A 17,139-nucleotide genomic window follows, 5' to 3' on the forward strand; every position below is an offset into this window, starting at 1 on the left:
ATGATATTTCCCTAATGAACTGGCCTGTTATTAGGTACACTTGAAAATGGCGGTGTACCTAATGGAGTGTTCTAATGACGTCACAGATCAAACAGCCAATCAGAAAGTGGGGGTGAGGGCGGGTGTGGCACTTTTCACTTAAACCAGGGGTGTCGACCTCCAGTCCTTGAGGGGCCGCGTTCCAATATGTTTTCCAAGTTACCCTCGTTAAACACACCTGCGTGAAAAGATTTTGGTCATTTCACGTTCTGCAGGAGCTAAAACTTTTCACGCAGGTGCACTTAACGAGGGAATCTTGGAAAACATGTTGGAATGCGGCCCCAAGGACTAGAGCTTGACACCTGTGACCTTTGACCATGATATTTCCCTAATAAAGTGGCCTGTTATTAGGTACACTTGAAAATGGCGGTGTACCTAATGGAGTGTCCGTGTTATTCCCTCGTTAAGTGCACCTGCGTGAAAAGTTTTAGCTCCTGCGGAACATGAAATGAGCTAAAACTTTTCACGCAGGTGCGCTTAACGAGGGAATCTTGGAAAACATGTTGGAATGCGGCCCAGAGGACTAGAGCTTGACACCTGTGACCTTTGACCATGATATTTCCCTAATAAAGTGGCCTGTTATTAGGTACACTTGAAAATGGCGGTGTACCTAATGGAGTGTCCGTGTGATTCCCTCGTTAAGTGCACCTGCGTGAAAAGTTTTAGCTCCTTCAGAACGTGAAAGTGACCAAAAACTTTTCACGCAGGTGCGCTTAACGAGGGTCCCTTGGAAAACATGTTGGAACGCGGCCCCGAGGACTAGAGCTTGACACCTGTGACCTTTGACCATGATATTTCCCTAATATAGTGGCCTGTTATTAGGTACACTTGAAAATGGCGGTGTACCTAATGGAGTGTCCGTGTGATTCCCTCGTTAAGCGCACCTGCGTGAAAAGTTTTTGCTCCTTCAGAACGTGAACGTGACCAAAAACTTTTCACGCAGGTGCGCTTAACGAGGGTCACTTGGAAAACATATTGGAACGCGGCCCCGAGGACTAGAGCTTGACACCTGTGACCTTTGACCATGATATTTCCCTAATAAAGTGGCCTGTTATTAGGTACACTTGAAAATGGCGGTGTACCTAATGGAGTGTCCGTGTGACGTCACAGATCAACCAGCCAATCAGAAAGTGGGGGTGAGGGCGGGTGTGGCACTTTTCACTTTTAGTTCAGCTTTGGCCATGATTTTTCCCTAAAGGAAGTGGCCTCTTATTAGGTACACCTGAAAATGGCGGTGTACCTAATGGAGTGTCCGTTCACTTAAAAGAACTGGAATGCACATCACTACAAGCAAACAGTGCAGTTCTCCAAAACGTCCACGAGATGGCAGCGACATCTCACAAGTGACGAAGCCTGCAGTAGTGATGCGCATTCCAGTTCATTTAAGTGAACTGGATCTTTAGAATCAGTTCACTCAAAAGATCCGTTCAAAAGAATCGTTCACCGAATCGTTCAAAAAAGACAAGAGAGATCTTGGTGATTTCACTTTATTATTGTAGTTTATTTTTATTCACAGCAAGTGCAACAACAATCAGATTGAACTTGTGCAACTCTGCAAGGAAGAATAGGCAACTATGACCCCCCCCCATCAAGGTGTGCAAGCCAGGTGACTTTTGAAAAGCCTGTTATTAAAACGGTCTCTTGAAACTACTCATGAGAGACATGCCTACCAAATTTTCTCAAAAATGCTGCCTTCAGGGGCGGGGAACTGAGAGCACTCCGATGCTACAGGAATGAGATCTTCGAATTGCTGAAAAATATTCAAGTTTGAAACTCAATATCTGATGCGTCAGTCAAAACAAGGAACCTTGGTAAGAACGCGCTTGGTTCTATTTGAATTGAGCTTTCTCGCTTACCGTAGGCACGCCAGTTGACGCAGTGACGTGACCAGTGTGCGTACACTTGACGTACTAGGAAGTAAACCAGAACGCGTCACATGTTTTAATAAGTAAATATCAAACGTGTCGCGTTTCATTTGAACTAATTAGTGCCACAACCTGCACATGACTGGAGAAGGGAGGCGTGCGTTTAATTTACCATGTCGGCTAACTACCCCACGCCTCTGTACGATCACGCCGCGCGGGGAGACTTCAGCGAAGTTTACGAGCCGTCGGAGGATTCCTTCCTGCTCATTGACGCCCTGGAAAAGGATGCTGAAGAACTTAAGCGCATGAGGTGACCCTCAGGTGTCTGTTCAAGATTTAGCTGAATGTTGCTGACTTTTTTTTTTTGCTTTCAGTGGGCCGCACGTGTGCGTGGAGGTGGGCAGCGGCTCCGGAGTGGTGTCTGCGTTCCTCGCGTCCCTGCTTGGACCCTCAGCCATATATTTGTGAGTTGCTCCACATCATCTCCTCTCCTCTCCATGTGACCTAGAATGTGTTTACTAGTTGCACGGACGTGAATCGTGCCGCAGCGCTCTGCACCGCCAAGACGGCATCACGCAACTCCGTGTCGCTTGAGCCCATCGTCACCGACCTGGTCAGACTCCACTTAACACATCCGAGACTCAATTTCACATTGTGAGATGCCGCTTTGACCACGACGCTCCGTTTTAGGTGGAAAGTATCCTGCCCCGCTTGAGCGGACAAGTGGATGTGCTCCTGTTCAACCCGCCATATGTGGTAACACCGTCCAGTGAGGTGACTCAACTTCTTCAAGTTGAAAGGTCATGAAAGTGAGATTAATGTGTCTGTTTTCTTGGTGTGTCAAGGTGGGCAGCACGGGCATCGAGGCGGCTTGGGCCGGCGGAAGCCGAGGTCGCGAGGTCACAGACAGATTCCTACCAATCGTATCGCAGTTGCTGTCCAGTCGAGGGCTGTTCTACTTGGTCACCATCGCTGAGAATGATCCAGGTGTCTGGGATGATGCAGCTTGGTGAACAAATACTTACTTTGCAACTAACAATGGCATCTCAGCTGTTTTTGTCCTCGGCATCCTAGAGGAGATCATCCAGATCCTGAGCGGACACGGCCTGCGGGGAGAGCCACGCCTGTCGACCAGAGCCGGGAACGAGCGGCTCGCAGTGCTGCGCTTTCAGAGGTGCAAATATACGTGAAGTCGCCGGCTCGGTGGCACTGGTAAGTGTCCTTTATCAGAACCACGGTCATTGTGAAGATAGAACAGAATCATTTCCATTGTTGTTTTCAAATTGTCAATCTTAACCTGCGCTCTGTCACGAGCAAATATTTGGGTGAAAGTAGATTTTGGCGGTGATTGGAATAAGGCAATGAAATAAAAACATGCAGGGGAAAATATATCGTCCTCAAGAAATGTTTCTTTAATGTGCATGAATTGCATTTAAACGGTAAGCATTCATCGTTCATGCAAATTTGGAATGGTTTTCCCCCCCAATTTTGCTACAGTGTCAGAGTATGCCTTTCCTACTGCTGTAAGTTGGACCTACAGATGATGCGGCCGTCCTCACTGAGGTGGATGGCCCCGCTGGCGACCAGCTCCATGGCGGCGGGGAAGGCCCTGTGCTCGGCCTCTTTGATTCGGTCCGACAGACTTTCCTCCGTGTCGTCGCTCGACACCGGCACGGCCTCCTGCACGATGATGGCGCCTGCGTCCACCTCCTCCTGACAGACACATGCGACGTTTCATCTCAGCTTTGGCGACGCGTGGACGACAATGTGGTTGACTTACTGCGACAAAGTGGACTGTGCAGCCGCTGACCCGCACCCCGGCCTGGAGAGCTTGCTTTTGGGCGTTCACACCCTTGAAGGAGGGCAGCAGGGAGGGATGGACGTTCAAGAGTTTACCTAAAATGTTTTTATTTTAAGAGGAAGAAAAAAAAAAAGGAATCAAGAGTCATAGTGATTATTACGTGTGCTTCAACTCACCGTTCCATTTCTTGACAAAAGATCCCGTGAGGATCCGCATGAATCCGGCCAGACACACCAACTCCACCCCAAATTCTTCCAGCACTCGGTGGATGGTGCCGTCAAACTCTGCTCGGCTCCCGTACAGTTTGTGGTCAACCACCTCGTGGAAATCAAACACATTTTGTTAGTGTACACGGAAACCTCTTATTTCCAAATATGGTTCATTTCAGAGTTTTTCAATAATCCACACTATTGGTTTGTCTCCATGTCTGTTATTTATACACATTAACCAATTTAAAAAGTTGAAAAGAGCTTGAGAACAAATCAATTTAATCTTAAGCACATACTGAATGAATGAAACTTTTTAGTCAAAATAAATTACAAATCTCAGTGTAAATGCTTTTAAAAATGTAGCTTATTTTTTTACCCATGCCTTGAAATTATTTAAACATTTTAAATATTTTTTCCTTTTAGCAGTTTTATTACTTTAAATGTCAAATAATTTTTAATTAGTAATTAACTTTCTCTACCTGTTACGTTTCTGCTTTCGCTTTACTTGCGTGACACACATTGAGTTGTCCTACGGAAATAAAGCTGCCTTGCCAAGACTTCTTTTTTTCCTGAATACTACCAATTTTTGAGAGGCGAGCATTTGGTAAACTACACAATAAAAGGAGTACCCGTGTCTGGATGCCGGCCAGTGCGGCTCTCTTGAGACCCTGAACCCCCGGCTTGTTGGAGATGACAACCACGATCTCTGCGCAGCTCGACGAGCGCTTGGCCTGCTCGATCAGTGCTTGAAGGTTGGTACCTGGAGGAGACCGCCGATAATAATTATAATCTCCATGACTTCACATCGTAAAATAATAAACAAACCTGTGCCTGAGATGAGAACCCCGACTTTGGTCCTCTTGTGAGGACTGCTGCTATCGCAGAGACAACTGCTGTTTTTAGCAGCTGGACCGGCGTTCAGCAGGCTGTATTTGAGGTTGCGGACCACCACGGACTCGGCACCTGCAGTACCGCGTTTACATTGTAATATCTCCCATTAGGGAGGTTGCGGACGCTCGGGGTCTCACCGGGTGGCTTGTGAGCGAGCGCCCCAACGATCCAGGCCTCCTCCTGGGCTTGCAGCTGCCGCAAGACCCTCTGAGCGTCCACGGGGGCGACCACCAGCACCGCACCCAGTCCGCAGTTGAAGGTGCGAGTCATCTCGTGCTCACTCAGGCCACCCTCCTTCTGAAGCCAGGTAAATACTGGAGGGATGCTCCAACGAGAGGCATCTGAAGAAAAAAAAAAGAAAACAAATACCAACCTATATCAAAATAAAATGGCCAAGAAAATATGGTGGTGAGAGTAAGTTGGACCAGAAGGCTGAGTTAAGTTTCACGGAGAAAATGATGAAATAAATGAACAATAATCTCCCTACACTTGATTAGACCCGTCATGTGTGCCTCACCTAAATCGACAGCCAGCTCCTGGGGTAGAACCCGAGGGATGTTTTCCAAAAGTCCTCCGCCGGTGATGTGCGCGTACGCTTTGACAGCACCGCTGTGCAGGATTGGAAGGAGCAGACGACTGTAGATCTTCGTCGGTGTCAGCAAAACCTCCCCTGAAGGTCATCGTGACAATGACAAAGAAGTCCCGAGCACACTTGCATTAAAAAATATATTGTATTAATCTTAGACTTTTTTTTCTTTCTTTGCAAATAGCAAACTTTTTTAAGTGTGATGGAAGTTTAAAGAAAAAAAAGAATCACTTACCAAGAGTCTGTCCCGGGTTGCCAAAAGGTGCTGGGGAGCTGTAGCTGAGTTGCGTTTGCTCCAAAACCTTGCGGACCAAGCTGAAACCGTTGCTATGGATACCGGAGGACGCCACACCGATCAAGAGGTCCCCCTCGGCGATGTCGGACAGCCGAGGCAGCAGGGCTCCCCGCTCCACCGCTCCGACGCAGAACCCGGCAAGGTCGTACTCGCCGGCGCCGTAGACGCCCGGCATTTCTGCCGTCTCTCCACCTGGATATCCACGAGGACGACATGGCGGCAGGGTACGACGGAAATGCCGACGGCAAGGACTTTGCTTACCTAGCAGAGCGCAGCCGGCCATCTCGCAAGCTTTGGCGATACCCGCGACAACCGTGACAGTCACATTGACGTCCAGCTTTCCGCACGAGAAGTAGTCGAGGAAGAAGAGCGGCTCGGCACCCTGAGCCAGGACGTCGTTCACACACATGGCCACCAGGTCCTGACCCAAGCTGCCGTGCTGCCCGCAGGCCTGAGCAATCTGAATCAAATCCAACAACAAATCACATTTTTTTCAGCTTTACTCAGAATACCAATGCATAAAGCTTTAAAATATACTAAAATAATAGAAATATCTAAATCATACCTTAAGTTTGGTCCCAACTCCATCAGTGCCAGAAACCAGAATTGGGTCGATGAACCCTGCCGCTTTAAGGTCAAAGAGTCCGGCGAAACCTCCCAGCTCAGCATTACATCCTGGTGAGGATAAAGTGTCAAAACACATAAATTCATTTTTTATGCATACAAAAACCGGTTTGCTAATCTAAACTAACCCGGTCGGGAAGTTGCCCTGGCCAGAGGCTTGATGGTGTCCACGAGTTTGTTGCCGGCGGCGATGTCCACGCCGCTGTCCTTATAGGTCAGGCCTCTGTCACAGACACGGTCAAATCACGACTAAGTGGGCACGCCTCGCCTTAGTGTTTGTGACGCTCATTCCGAGTGAAGAAACGACAACGACGAGATCATCCAAAGTTGGTTTATTCATAAAACAGGTCAGAAGATGAAATGTTCAAACACACCTGCGTTGCTTCAAATGGGCGATGGCCTTGTGGGCTATGTCGCGGCGGTACACGGCGCCGGGGAAGCCCACGGCCGCCACGCCCTGATTGGCCGCCTTCAGCGCGGCCTCCAGAGAGGGGCGGACCGCCGTGACGGTCAAGACGCGGCCGCCGCTGGAGACCACTTGCTTGTCCTTCAGCGCTGTGCCTGCGTGGAATACTTGAATCCCTGCCTCCTCAACCTGGGACAGACCTGAGGAATCAATCATTGGAGTTAGAAAATAAATATTTTTGTTGTCACTATTCATAGCAGGACTTGGTCTCCAACCACTCACCGGTGAGGAGCACCCCTTTGCTGTAGGCGCCAGGATAACCGGCACTCGCCATCACCACGGTAACGGCAGATTTGTCCCGGTGCCACTCGGGGGCGCTGGAGGCCAGCTTGCCGTTGACGGTGTTCAAAATGACCTCATACAAGTCGCTCTTCAGCAGGGGAAGCAAGACCTGACACTCGGGGTCTCCGAAGCGACAGTTGAACTCCAGAACTTTGGGTCCCTGCTGGGTCAACATCAGCCCGGCGTACAGAACGCCTGGAAAGTCACACGGCGACCGTGTTGACGACAGTCGGTCAAACCGAGTCGGTAATTGAATTTGCACTCGCCAACGTAGGGAGTTCCTTCTTGCTTCATGCCGTCCACCGTCTTCTGAAGCACAGACTCTCGGATCTGCGCCAACAGCTCGTCGCTCACCTGCGTCACACAAAGAATTCTTTAGCAGACTCCAGATTTCAGTTTTGGGAAACTTCCGCCAAAGGCTGCCTAATTATAAAACAGCAGTGATTTTTTTCTAAAAAAAAAAAAAAAAAAGAACTACGGATGTGACTAGATTTTTTTTTTTAAATACCTGGCTAAGAGGAGACATACCTGAGGAGTGGGACAGTAGGCTCCCATGCCGCCTGTGTTCGGCCCCCGATCGCCGTCTTGCAGACGTTTATGATCCTGAGCTGGAGGCATCGGCGACACCGAGGAGCCATCGGTGAAGCACAGACACTGTAAACGCAAGCGGCTTCATTTATTTTCAGGTCACGAAACTTGATCGCCAGAGGCTGAAATGAGTTTGAATATCGAATGTGTCTCGGTTCACATTCAGACTCTTAATAGTCTGCTGTGGGACAGAAACATTTGAAGAGTGCTGTTGTACTTAAGTGAGCAAGAACTCACAGATACTTCCTCGCCCTCGAGAAGCTCCTCCACCACCACCGTGTCGCCTGCGGCACCAAACGCCCGGTCCTGAAATGCAATGATTGAAAAAAGAAAAACGATGATGACAACGATCCACTTGCTCATCAATCATAAAATGCAAAATCACCTTCATGATGTCCATCACAGCCCGACAGGCCTCTTCCTGGTCCTGCGCCACAATAACTCCCTTCCCTGCCGCCAAGCCACTGGCTTTCACAACCAGCGCCGGAAAGTCAGCCCTGGGTCACACAAAAAGAAGGACTTTTTTTTTTTTTTTATAGTGACTCTTGGTGAATTACCCAAAAAAGATGTATTATGTAATTTATTTTTAATATTTGACTTTAATAACACATCAAAAAAAACAAATTCTGCTGTAAAATACCAACAGCAACAATGGAAATGTGTTTTTGATGGGGGGAACAGATACAGATATTCTTCAAAGTCACAATTTTAGGAACTACTGACGTGCGGATATAATCGCATGCCGCCTCGGGGTCCGTGAAAGAGCCGTAGCGTGCGGTGGGGATGCCGTGTCGCTCCATGAAGGCCTTGGAGAAGCTCTTGCTGGCCTCCAGCTGAGCCGCTTTGGCAGTTGGACCAAAACACTGCACTCCTGCCCCCATCAAGTCATCCACGATACCTGGGTCGCGTGGCAAAACCGATGAGGAGGTTAGAGAGAACCAGAGGAAGACTTGAGGAGAAACGCTGAACTTACCTGCTGCGAGCGGAACCTCAGGTCCAACCACCACCAGCCCCACGTGATGGTCTTTACAAAATTGAGCCAGTATGGCGTGGTTATTCACCGACACCTCTGTCGCAAGAATGACCAATCGATGACGTTATTTTTTTATCGTCCACACAAACGGGAAGTCCAATTTGATTTACCCGAATTGCAAATTTTGCCACAATTGAACGTCCCGGCATTCCCCGGCGCCACTAGGACTTGCTGGATGTGCTGCGACTGGGCCAGCTTCCAAGCTAGAGCGTGCTCCCGCCCTCCTCCGCCAACCACCAGCACCCGTTCAGCCATGGTACCTGCGAGATCGGAAATTGACCTTTCACGACTCCATGTCGTCAAATTACACAAACTGGTTGGAATGAAAGGTCGGGCGGCGAGGAAGCGCTGACCTTTATAGACAACTGCGATCTAATATCTTGTATTGTTACGCTTGGATGGACTCAATCGGGCAGAACGAAGACACAAAAGCTTCTCGACGGCTTTACTTGAAAAACTGTAGTAAACATTCTGGATTCTTTTTGTCGCCTTCCTACTGCATCCTCGTGTTGATAATTCAGTAAAGCACAATGGATACGAGCCTCGTGACGTTTGTTTGCCATCATGTGATTTCATCAGTAAAACGCTCTGATTAGACTGATGCAATTTGTCTTCCTTTTCCCGACCGAGCGCAACAATTTGGGGCTTTACGTGCATCAGTGTGCAGCCACCACACTCGTTAACCTAAAAGTCAATATATGCGGAGTCAGAGTTCATCCCAGGCTGAGTGCAGACATTTGTATCTCGAAAAATATATTGTATATGAATGAACAAACTGAGCAGCATTGGTGGGAAGTAATGAAGTACAACTTCCTTGACTTCATTGTACTTGAATAAAATTTCGAGCACTATGTACAGTAAAAGACGTCAACATTTTTTTTTTTCTGTAATTGCTGAGCCAAGTTATCCAATGGGGTTTGTCTGTCATTTACAGTAAAAGTTCATTTTTATTTTTGTACTTAAGGACATTTTATCCTGTTCTATTACCAAATTGCAGAAATTAAATTTACGCCAATTTCTTTAAACACAAGCGTGTCTACTAAGTACCAAGTGGAAAAGAAACAAGTATTTCTATAAAATACCGAGTGGGAAAAAAAGACAAATCTATAGAAGAACTGAAAATCACTTTAGCAAAAATAATCACAAAGGAAAATTAGAAGCGACTTATTTTTGTACATTTAATTCTGTTCTATTACCAAATTGCAGAAATTAAATTTACGCATTTCTTTAAACTCAAGCATTTCTACTGAGTACCGAGTGAAAAAAACAAGTATTTCTATAACGTACCGAGTGGGAAAAAAAATACAAATCTATAGAAGAATTGAAAATCACTTTAGCAAAATAATCCCAAAGGAAAATAAGAACTTGTAAAAGAATAACTCAGCAGGCGACGTGTTACATTCCCGAATCATCGCAACACCAACCTGTGAGTTTTGGACAAAGCGGGAATTAGCCGGAGCCCGGTAAGGAGACGGACGCGTGTTCTCTGCTTTCAGCTTGCAGACTGAAAGGGGTGGAAGGAAAAAAAACGTGGACTACACGAACAAACCCGCGAGCCACACAAAACTTCAAAATTGACGCTGGCTCAAAACACACACACACATCTACACACCACGTGGATCCCGTTTATGACAAGGATGCGCTTAGCTGTGCTGAATGCTAACGCAAGTTACATCAAGTTCTTTTCCGTGCAACAAACAACATTGTAAGAATCTATATTGTTGCTATTGATTATTATTTCATAAAAAGTTCCGCATCTGACCTTACTGCGTCCCAACTGGCGTTTGGGGAGAGGTCTTCAACTTCCGTGGTGTAATAGCATGATGCATCTTGGGACTTGTAGTTCTATAAATCATTTTCGCCTAGCTCGATTGGACAGATGATATATCGACGATATATTGTTTCCCTGAAATAATTTATTTCCGGTCACATAGATCCACAGGTTATAAAGAATAAAACAATAGTTACATTTTCTTGAACTGTACATAGTCAACAAATTGGAGCAGTAACAAGATTTTCAGACATGAAATGATGTGGAGATATTTGAATGACATGCATTCAGAAACTTTAAATAGCTTAAAGACTCTGAGATAGACTCCCGAGGAAAACAAATAGGCCTCCAGAACCGTGCTGTAGATAAGTAGACTCCTCCAAAAGTATTGGAACAGCAAGGTCAATTCAGTTGTTTTTGATATCTACAGAAGACATTTGGGTCTTTGGTATACAACAAAGGACTTGCCGTACCAATACTTTTGGAGATGAGTGTATTCCCAGCAATAAAATTCACATTTTTGATAGCTAGTACTCCAAATGGGTTTTTTATAAACCTCCATCCCATGTATTAAATAAATTCCACTAAGAGTCCCTGTGTTGTATCATATATTTTTTCTTTAAAAAAAAAAAAATAGAGTTCAACATCTACTTCCGTTTTTTATGCTTTTGTCCACCCAAACCGCTGGTGGCGCTTCTCTTGCGGTTCCGGCCTTTGTTCCCTCTGAAGCAAACTGAAGCGCTTCACCATCGCTGCCCAAAAAAACGCAAAGGCCCAGCAGCCCCCACGAAGCGACGTCTCCCGTCTTCGTCCTGTGATCCAGTTGGAGGTGAAGCCACCTCAGGCCAGCACAGGTGCTCAGTAGCGACCCCTCTGGTTGTTCCTGGACATTGTGAGCGGCAGCGACACCGAGGAAAGTGAGGACACTTCCCAGTAGAGGGAGCGAGACAGAAAAAGCTGGTAGAGGATGACCATGGAGATGGACTGACACAGAATCACGCCAATGGTGACCACCTGCACAAAACCACAGAAAGATTCTCAGGTGGATGTCGGGGGGGGCACTGCTCAATTAGCCCCACCCCTCTGCACGCGTGAGAACATTTGCCACATCTGCGAGTGAAGCTAAAAGGCTGCCAAACCTTCTCCCTCTGGTGCTCATTGAAGACGAATGACGTGAGGACGAGGACAGGATGACAGAGGAACCACAGGAAGGATCCCTGCGAAGAAAACACAAGAGTGAGGATCTGCCGGGAGAGCCGCACGTGCCTCGGTGTGGGTGACCTTGGCGAAGCAGAGGTAGAAGTCTCTTTTCAGTGTGCTCCTTTCAGTGGAGATGATTTGGTAGAGAATGGAGGCCAGCAGAAGGGCCAGCGTCACCCTCAGGGCGATGAGCAGAATGCTTGCCAGATTCCGCTGGCTGTGATGTTGACGCTCGGACGCGGAGTAGCGCTCCCACAGCAGAAGCGCCCCCTGCGAGTGGCTCCGTCAACATCTCGGCACGGGACCACCTGACCGAAGCGAGCTCACCTGCACGAGGACTCCGCAGACGGCGACGGCCGTGGACGCCGGAGACTGTTCCCACTGCAGAGGTCGCGATTGAGGTTTCCGGCCTCGACTCAGGCTCCAGCTCACACACAGGCTCAGTAAGGTGTACAGCATTGACACTTGGGCTGCCATGGCCCAGACTACGCACAGACAACGAGCCCAAGATGTTAGTTGTGTATGCGAGGTTTGATTTGGGGAAATAAAAAGACGACATACACTCTGCCAGGCTGCCCATCAGTGGAATACCAACGCCGTCTCTGGAGTACCTGTTTTATGTCAATATTTCATGTTAGCGCCGCCCACACGAAATGCATTGAGTAGTTAGCTAGCTTTAGCTTGCAATGCTAACGACAGCAGTTGGTCTTCTTTTACCTGGCCATGTGAATGTACTTGCAAAGGGCCGAGCATCCATGCAAGGCCAGACTTGCGGTCAGCACCTTCAGGACCGTGTGCATGGGACCACCTTTCCTCAGAGCCTGGTACAGTGGTTTAATGTAGATACAAGACGCTACAAAGTAGGCCAGGAGCAGGAGGAAGTAAAACGTGTGGAGACCTAGAGCAATGCCAAAAACAAAATAATCAAGTATTTAGCATTCGACTCGTTTTTCTTGTCTTAGGCTCATAAGCTACGAATCGGTGCTTGACTAAGCAAAGGAATGTCTAACCTGCCTCCTCTGCGCTGAAATGCTCCAGAGGGTTTCCTGCAGAATCGGCATTAAGCAGCAGGACAGTAAATCTGAGGTCACCATGAGAAGGAATGGCTGTATCCACCTGGAGATAGAAATCGTAAGCAGACTCAAACCGCAACTCTTGTCTTATAAGGTTTTGCTAGCGTAAAATATATGACGTGGCTCAGTAAAAGTTAAGTTGTAAACTCAGCCTTTTTTCACTTACCTGACATGTGTATCGATCTGTATAGAGAGCGGTCCACACTGTCGGGGATGACTGCTTGAGAATCGTCTGGTTGTGTTCTTCTTGATTGAGAGAAACTGAAGCAAAGGAGGGAAAACACACAGTCAGCACAACTTATTGTATGGTATGCATTGGGTTAATGTTAAAACTAATGTAAAAAAATGTTGCATTATGTCAGAAAACTGCTATTAATCGCTGTAAAAACAAAATTGTGTTGACACCTGAACTTAAGCCCACTTTAACCTCAGAAAATTGTCAAAACAATCACCTCAATATTTAGAATTTATGGACAGTAAGCGTTCCTCATATAGCAATGTTAATTTGTAGTGAGCAAATATGGAGAGTCCCAAATATTGGTGCGATTGTTTTGATATTTTTAGAGGTTGAAGCAGACGTGTGTAGAGATATGCATGTGAATTGTTATAACAACTGGTTGTAGTTTTGCATTTTTTAGTGCAACTTCTTACTGATGAACTGGGCACGGGTGAGCCTTTCAGAGCAGCTGAGGTTGTCCCAATCCTCATCCACATTTGCAAACAGAAGCAGTCGGGATTCCTTCTCTGCAGCTAGTGAAGGGTTGTCCAGTTGGCAGACCAACAAACCATCAGCACCTACAGACAGAATGTCAAACAGGGACAAGGGGAACGTTTAAATATGTCCTTCTTTCCAACAGCTTAACATTGTTTTTGGAAAAACTGTCATTATTAACTTCCATTCTAGAAATAAGTTGAGATGGAAATGAAAATCCGGATGATGACGTCAGTGGAAATGAGGAAAGACTAATTTACCTTGATACATGAATTTTGTGATGAATTGGCCTTGATGCTGCCTCGCTACTTCGGTCTTAAAAAGTCCCGTTACCGTTTTCCCGAAAGCCTGTGCAGAAAAGAATACTGCAGCTGTAAGTGCGGTTATTAAACACGACATTTTACAGGCAGTCATTTTTGCGTTTTAAGCCAATAAACGTTAGCTCATCACTTCAATGAGCCACGAAACCATGACATCCCTTCTGGGTCAAGCTACATGCATGGACACAAATACAGCGGAAGTCAAAGGATAATACTCTTAAAAGTCTCAAACTAGTCCATTTAGGATTTTCGTGCTGGTGCGAAGTAACAAAATAATACGACACATGACACCTCAGCAAAATGTACAAACTTGATTCCTCGTTTGTGACACTATATTTTACCAGGTGTCATTTTCTTAACGTTTATTTTGACATTAAATTTCGGAAATATCGTTTCTATGTCAGTAAGCTTTGTGGTATGACTTTGTCCAATCGGTGCCGTTGATAAAATGATAGATTTAGAATCCACCCAATCAAAAAACGTTTCTTCGATAGAATATATTTTCAGCCAATCAGAAAGCAGAAAATGGCCAAATGGGGCTCCGTTTGTTCAACCTCTTTTCAACGTGTCAACACTACCGTAAACCATCACCTAGTGTCGTGCTTACCATTATGAACCTGTCCTGTCACAAACGTGTTTTTCAAGATTACGAAGTTAGAAGTGAAACCCAAAGACGATCGTGTATAGCAATTTCAACATTAATACGCGTACGAGACTATAAGTGAAGGAACTGATGGACTCCATCCGAACTGTTTTAGTGACTGGGGGTTCTGGGTTTATGTGAGTTGACGTCACATGAATCATTCAATTGCAATTATTATAAATTTGTCTTTATTTACAGTTATTTGTTCCTCTGTCCATACAGTGGCTCTCACCTTGTGTGTTCACTGGTTCAAAAGCATCCCGAATGGAAAATTTTAAACTTGGATAATGTAAGCTTTCGTTATCAGTTTGCTGTGTTAAAAAAAAAAAAAAGTAAATGCAAAGATTTATATAGCGACAAAATTTGTGTGACATCTTTTCAGCTAGATTACTGCTGCAGCCCAAGAAGTCTGGACAGTATTAAAAACACAGCCAACTACACTTTTATCAAGGTAATAATTATTTTTTTTGCAGTTACGGACAGTTACCTAATGACCCCCCCCCCCCCCCCCCACCTTGTGGGTTAAGATGTTTAAATTCCATCATACTGACTGATTTGTGTAACAGGGCGATGTATGTAACGCCCAGCTGGTGAACCACATCTTCAACTCTCACAAAATTGACATCATCTTCCACTTGGCCGCCAAAACCCACGTTGGTGAGCAGCAAGTCGAATTGTGGCAACCACAACACTATTTCCTACAATGGTCTTGTTGGGTTTTGCCTCAGATTCATCCTTCCAAAGCCCAGCCATTTTCCAGCACGTTAACATCCACGGCACGCGTGTTTTACTGGCAGCTGCCACTCAGACACGCCACAGGCTTCAGTGCTTCATCTACGCCAGCAGTGATGAAGTGTACGGATCGAGTCTAGATGAGGTTTGGTGGATTTATTCATGTCGTCATTTGAGCTTTGGTTTTACTGTGGTATCAAAAGTCTACACACCTCTGTTTTGCAGGAATTTGATGAGAACAGTCCAATGAGGCCTTCCAATCCATATTCTTCCTCAAAGGCAGCTGCAGAGCACCTGGTCAGGTTGTACTGGGAAAAGTATAAGGTACATAGAAGTTGCTTTCGGTAGAAATGTAACATAATTGTATTTGAAGGTATACTAATTTAGTTTGCTGTCTTCAGCTTCCTGTCATCATCACAAGGAGCAACAACATCTACGGTCCCAAGCAATACATTGAGAAGGTACAGACTCGCCGACTCGGTCGCAGTGGTGTGCAAGGTTAACGCAAACTAACCAAATAAACATTTACTCAATGCAATGACAAAAACGACATCCTACGTTAATAAAACATAGTGAAAACGTCCTCTTGGATAGTTGCAGTGCTGGATTATAATAACCGGTGTTCTCATTCTCACAGGTCATCCCTAAATTTCTAACGCTTTTGCAAATGCGCAAGAAATGGTAGGTGATTTTATTTGGAAAAGGTCACACCGTGCAGCGTCCCAACTTTGTGCTCTGTGCTGCCCCGCCATAGTACCATTCACGGAACCCTCCCTAAATCTCGCCATTTCCTGTTCGTCGACGATACGGTCAACGCCTTCCTCCTGCTTCTGGAGAAAGGGATTGTGGGAGAAGTCTACAACATCGGCTCAAACTTTGAGATAGCCATCGTGCAACTAGCCAGGGAACTTGTCAAGATGGTAGGTTGACACGGACAGCGTAGATAGTCTTGGACGTAAACATTACAAATGCTGTGTATATTTTTAAGGTAAAAAACGTGCCAGATGCCGAGCTGAACGACTGGCTGGAGTTTGTGCCAGACAGGCCGAAGGTCGACATCCGCTACCCTATCAAATGCGAAAAGCTTCAGCAGTTGGGCTGGAAGGCCAAAGTCTCCTGGTCTGATGGTATCAAACGGACTGGTACAGCAAGCACACACAACCAGGCCAAACGCACATCTGAGACAGAATATTCATACCAGTCGTGCGTGTTTATTTTTAGTCAAATGGTACCAGGACCACCCAGACTTTTGGTCGGACACACCGGAGGGCCCGGGAGAAATTCCAAGCACGTTGGAAGATACCAACCAATAGCGGACCGAGTGAAGTCGTCCTGCAGTGTACCGCCTTGTTGGACCAACAGGGGGCGCAGCCTCACTTGACCAAAGCACTGTGAAGTCAACTTGAACACACTTGGTCTCAGGAGACATTAACAAGTGGTGGAATTTTTACCTCAATTCTTACCTCAACTGACCAGTTGTGTTTACTGTCCATTTCTCCATCCGTCCAAGCTGGGCTCAGGTCGTCCAGCCACTTTTTTCCCAGATCTTTTGCTGACGGAAACACACGCTAGCAGCTGTTTGTTCGCGGGGGCTCATTCCTCTAATTGCACGTTCCTAGCTTTTCAGTTTGCATGCTAGCGTCCGCCAGCAGAAATTCCATTGAGGAGGCAGAAATGTTTTGAGCTAATGAGACAATGTCATCTGCGAAAGATCGCATCACCCCATTGACGTTTAAGTACGAGAAAGACGAGAATAGGTCGTGTGATGACTTATCTTGGATTTATCTAGTACTGGGTGACAAGATGCATACTGAATGTTATCTTTAATTTATTCAACTTTCGAGTTAAAGCAATGATTGTAAATACTTTAGGATAATTTTTGTTTTAAGTTCCCAGGGCTCCATAATGGATGAGCAATAAAACTATTTTGGACATCATTTTGATGTGTGCTTCTTGTTCTGCGAATACGTATGAGGTAGAAAGTACTGGAGTATGTTCTCGACTTCTAT

The 17,139-nt window shown here is 46.2% G+C and overlaps 4 protein-coding genes across 7 annotated transcripts; 2 read left to right on the forward strand and 2 right to left on the reverse strand.

Moving 5' to 3' along the window:
• The first annotated feature begins 1,917 nt into the window (after positions 1-1,917).
• n6amt1 (N-6 adenine-specific DNA methyltransferase 1) lies at positions 1,918-4,471 on the forward strand. Of its 3 annotated transcripts, XM_037279989.1 has the most exons (8): positions 1,926-2,026; positions 2,066-2,214; positions 2,279-2,368; positions 2,427-2,517; positions 2,595-2,678; positions 2,750-2,891; positions 2,955-3,116; positions 3,402-4,471. In XM_037279989.1, exons 2-7 carry the CDS (start codon positions 2,078-2,080, stop codon positions 3,092-3,094), a joined length of 684 nt encoding a protein of 227 aa, XP_037135884.1. In that variant the 5' UTR covers positions 1,926-2,026; positions 2,066-2,077; the 3' UTR covers positions 3,095-3,116; positions 3,402-4,471. The 3 variants fall into 3 exon arrangements, with proteins under 3 accessions (XP_037135880.1, XP_037135894.1, XP_037135884.1); XM_037279985.1 differs by having other exon boundaries at positions 1,918-2,214; XM_037279999.1 differs by having other exon boundaries at positions 1,921-2,214; positions 2,979-3,116.
• gart (phosphoribosylglycinamide formyltransferase) lies at positions 3,294-10,510 on the reverse strand. Of its 2 annotated transcripts, XM_037279972.1 has the most exons (22): positions 10,442-10,510; positions 10,104-10,183; positions 8,790-8,939; positions 8,620-8,715; positions 8,370-8,544; positions 8,032-8,143; positions 7,884-7,952; positions 7,587-7,712; positions 7,325-7,412; positions 6,999-7,253; positions 6,685-6,916; positions 6,439-6,533; positions 6,252-6,361; positions 5,948-6,146; positions 5,627-5,878; positions 5,323-5,475; positions 4,943-5,146; positions 4,740-4,877; positions 4,544-4,674; positions 3,882-4,023; positions 3,685-3,800; positions 3,294-3,617 (listed from the first exon to the last, which is right to left on the reverse strand). In XM_037279972.1, exons 3-22 carry the CDS (start codon positions 8,932-8,934, stop codon positions 3,420-3,422), a joined length of 3,036 nt encoding a protein of 1,011 aa, XP_037135867.1. In that variant the 5' UTR covers positions 8,935-8,939; positions 10,104-10,183; positions 10,442-10,510; the 3' UTR covers positions 3,294-3,419. The 2 variants fall into 2 exon arrangements, with proteins under 2 accessions (XP_037135867.1, XP_037135858.1); XM_037279963.1 differs by having other exon boundaries at positions 3,294-3,800.
• Positions 10,511-10,575: 65 nt separating this feature from the next.
• Positions 10,576-13,942, reverse strand: gpr180 (G protein-coupled receptor 180). Its single transcript, XM_037265258.1, has 10 exons — positions 13,696-13,942; positions 13,375-13,518; positions 12,890-12,984; positions 12,661-12,766; positions 12,368-12,548; positions 12,212-12,261; positions 11,978-12,135; positions 11,732-11,920; positions 11,590-11,667; positions 10,576-11,464 (listed from the first exon to the last, which is right to left on the reverse strand). The coding sequence occupies exons 1-10, from the start codon at positions 13,847-13,849 to the stop codon at positions 11,309-11,311; spliced, it is 1,311 nt and encodes a 436-aa protein (XP_037121153.1). The 5' UTR covers positions 13,850-13,942; the 3' UTR covers positions 10,576-11,308.
• A 378-nt stretch (positions 13,943-14,320) lies between these two features.
• On the forward strand, positions 14,321-17,067 carry LOC119131118 (dTDP-D-glucose 4,6-dehydratase-like). Its single transcript, XM_037265262.1, has 11 exons — positions 14,321-14,535; positions 14,621-14,687; positions 14,781-14,849; positions 14,965-15,055; positions 15,127-15,275; positions 15,356-15,454; positions 15,532-15,591; positions 15,768-15,811; positions 15,885-16,050; positions 16,119-16,272; positions 16,352-17,067. Exons 1-11 carry the CDS (start codon positions 14,489-14,491, stop codon positions 16,441-16,443), a joined length of 1,038 nt encoding a protein of 345 aa, XP_037121157.1. The 5' UTR covers positions 14,321-14,488; the 3' UTR covers positions 16,444-17,067.
• Positions 17,068-17,139: the final 72 nt, after the last annotated feature.

This window comes from Syngnathus acus, chromosome 2, assembly GCF_901709675.1.
Source record: "Syngnathus acus chromosome 2, fSynAcu1.2, whole genome shotgun sequence".
NCBI classification, from domain to species: domain Eukaryota; kingdom Metazoa; phylum Chordata; class Actinopteri; order Syngnathiformes; family Syngnathidae; genus Syngnathus; species Syngnathus acus.

Excerpts from the sequence above, each read along its gene's own strand:
- n6amt1 (XM_037279985.1), top strand. The coding sequence starts at position 2,078 with ATGTCGGCTAACTACCCCACGCCTCTGTACGATCACGCCGCGCGGGGA. Across the intron at positions 2,369-2,426 it reads GGACCCTCAGCCATATATTT|TTGCACGGACGTGAATCGTG; the intron begins GTGAGTTGCTCC and ends TGTGTTTACTAG. Across the intron at positions 2,892-2,954 it reads CATCGCTGAGAATGATCCAG|CTGTTTTTGTCCTCGGCATC; the intron begins GTGTCTGGGATG and ends ATGGCATCTCAG.
- gart (XM_037279963.1), bottom strand. The coding sequence starts at position 8,934 with ATGGCTGAACGGGTGCTGGTGGTTGGCGGAGGAGGGCGGGAGCACGCT. Across the intron at positions 8,716-8,789 it reads TGGCAAAATTTGCAATTCGG|AGGTGTCGGTGAATAACCAC; the intron begins GTAAATCAAATT and ends TTCTTGCGACAG. Across the intron at positions 8,144-8,369 it reads GCATGCGATTATATCCGCAC|GGCTGACTTTCCGGCGCTGG; the intron begins GTCAGTAGTTCC and ends TGTGTGACCCAG.
- gpr180 (XM_037265258.1), bottom strand. The coding sequence starts at position 13,849 with ATGACTGCCTGTAAAATGTCGTGTTTAATAACCGCACTTACAGCTGCA. Across the intron at positions 12,549-12,660 it reads TTTCAGCGCAGAGGAGGCAG|GTCTCCACACGTTTTACTTC; the intron begins GTTAGACATTCC and ends GCATTGCTCTAG. Across the intron at positions 12,262-12,367 it reads AAGTACATTCACATGGCCAG|GTACTCCAGAGACGGCGTTG; the intron begins GTAAAAGAAGAC and ends GACATAAAACAG.
- LOC119131118 (XM_037265262.1), top strand. The coding sequence starts at position 14,489 with ATGGACTCCATCCGAACTGTTTTAGTGACTGGGGGTTCTGGGTTTAT. Across the intron at positions 15,592-15,767 it reads CCAAGCAATACATTGAGAAG|GTCATCCCTAAATTTCTAAC; the intron begins GTACAGACTCGC and ends TCATTCTCACAG. Across the intron at positions 16,051-16,118 it reads CCAGGGAACTTGTCAAGATG|GTAAAAAACGTGCCAGATGC; the intron begins GTAGGTTGACAC and ends TATATTTTTAAG.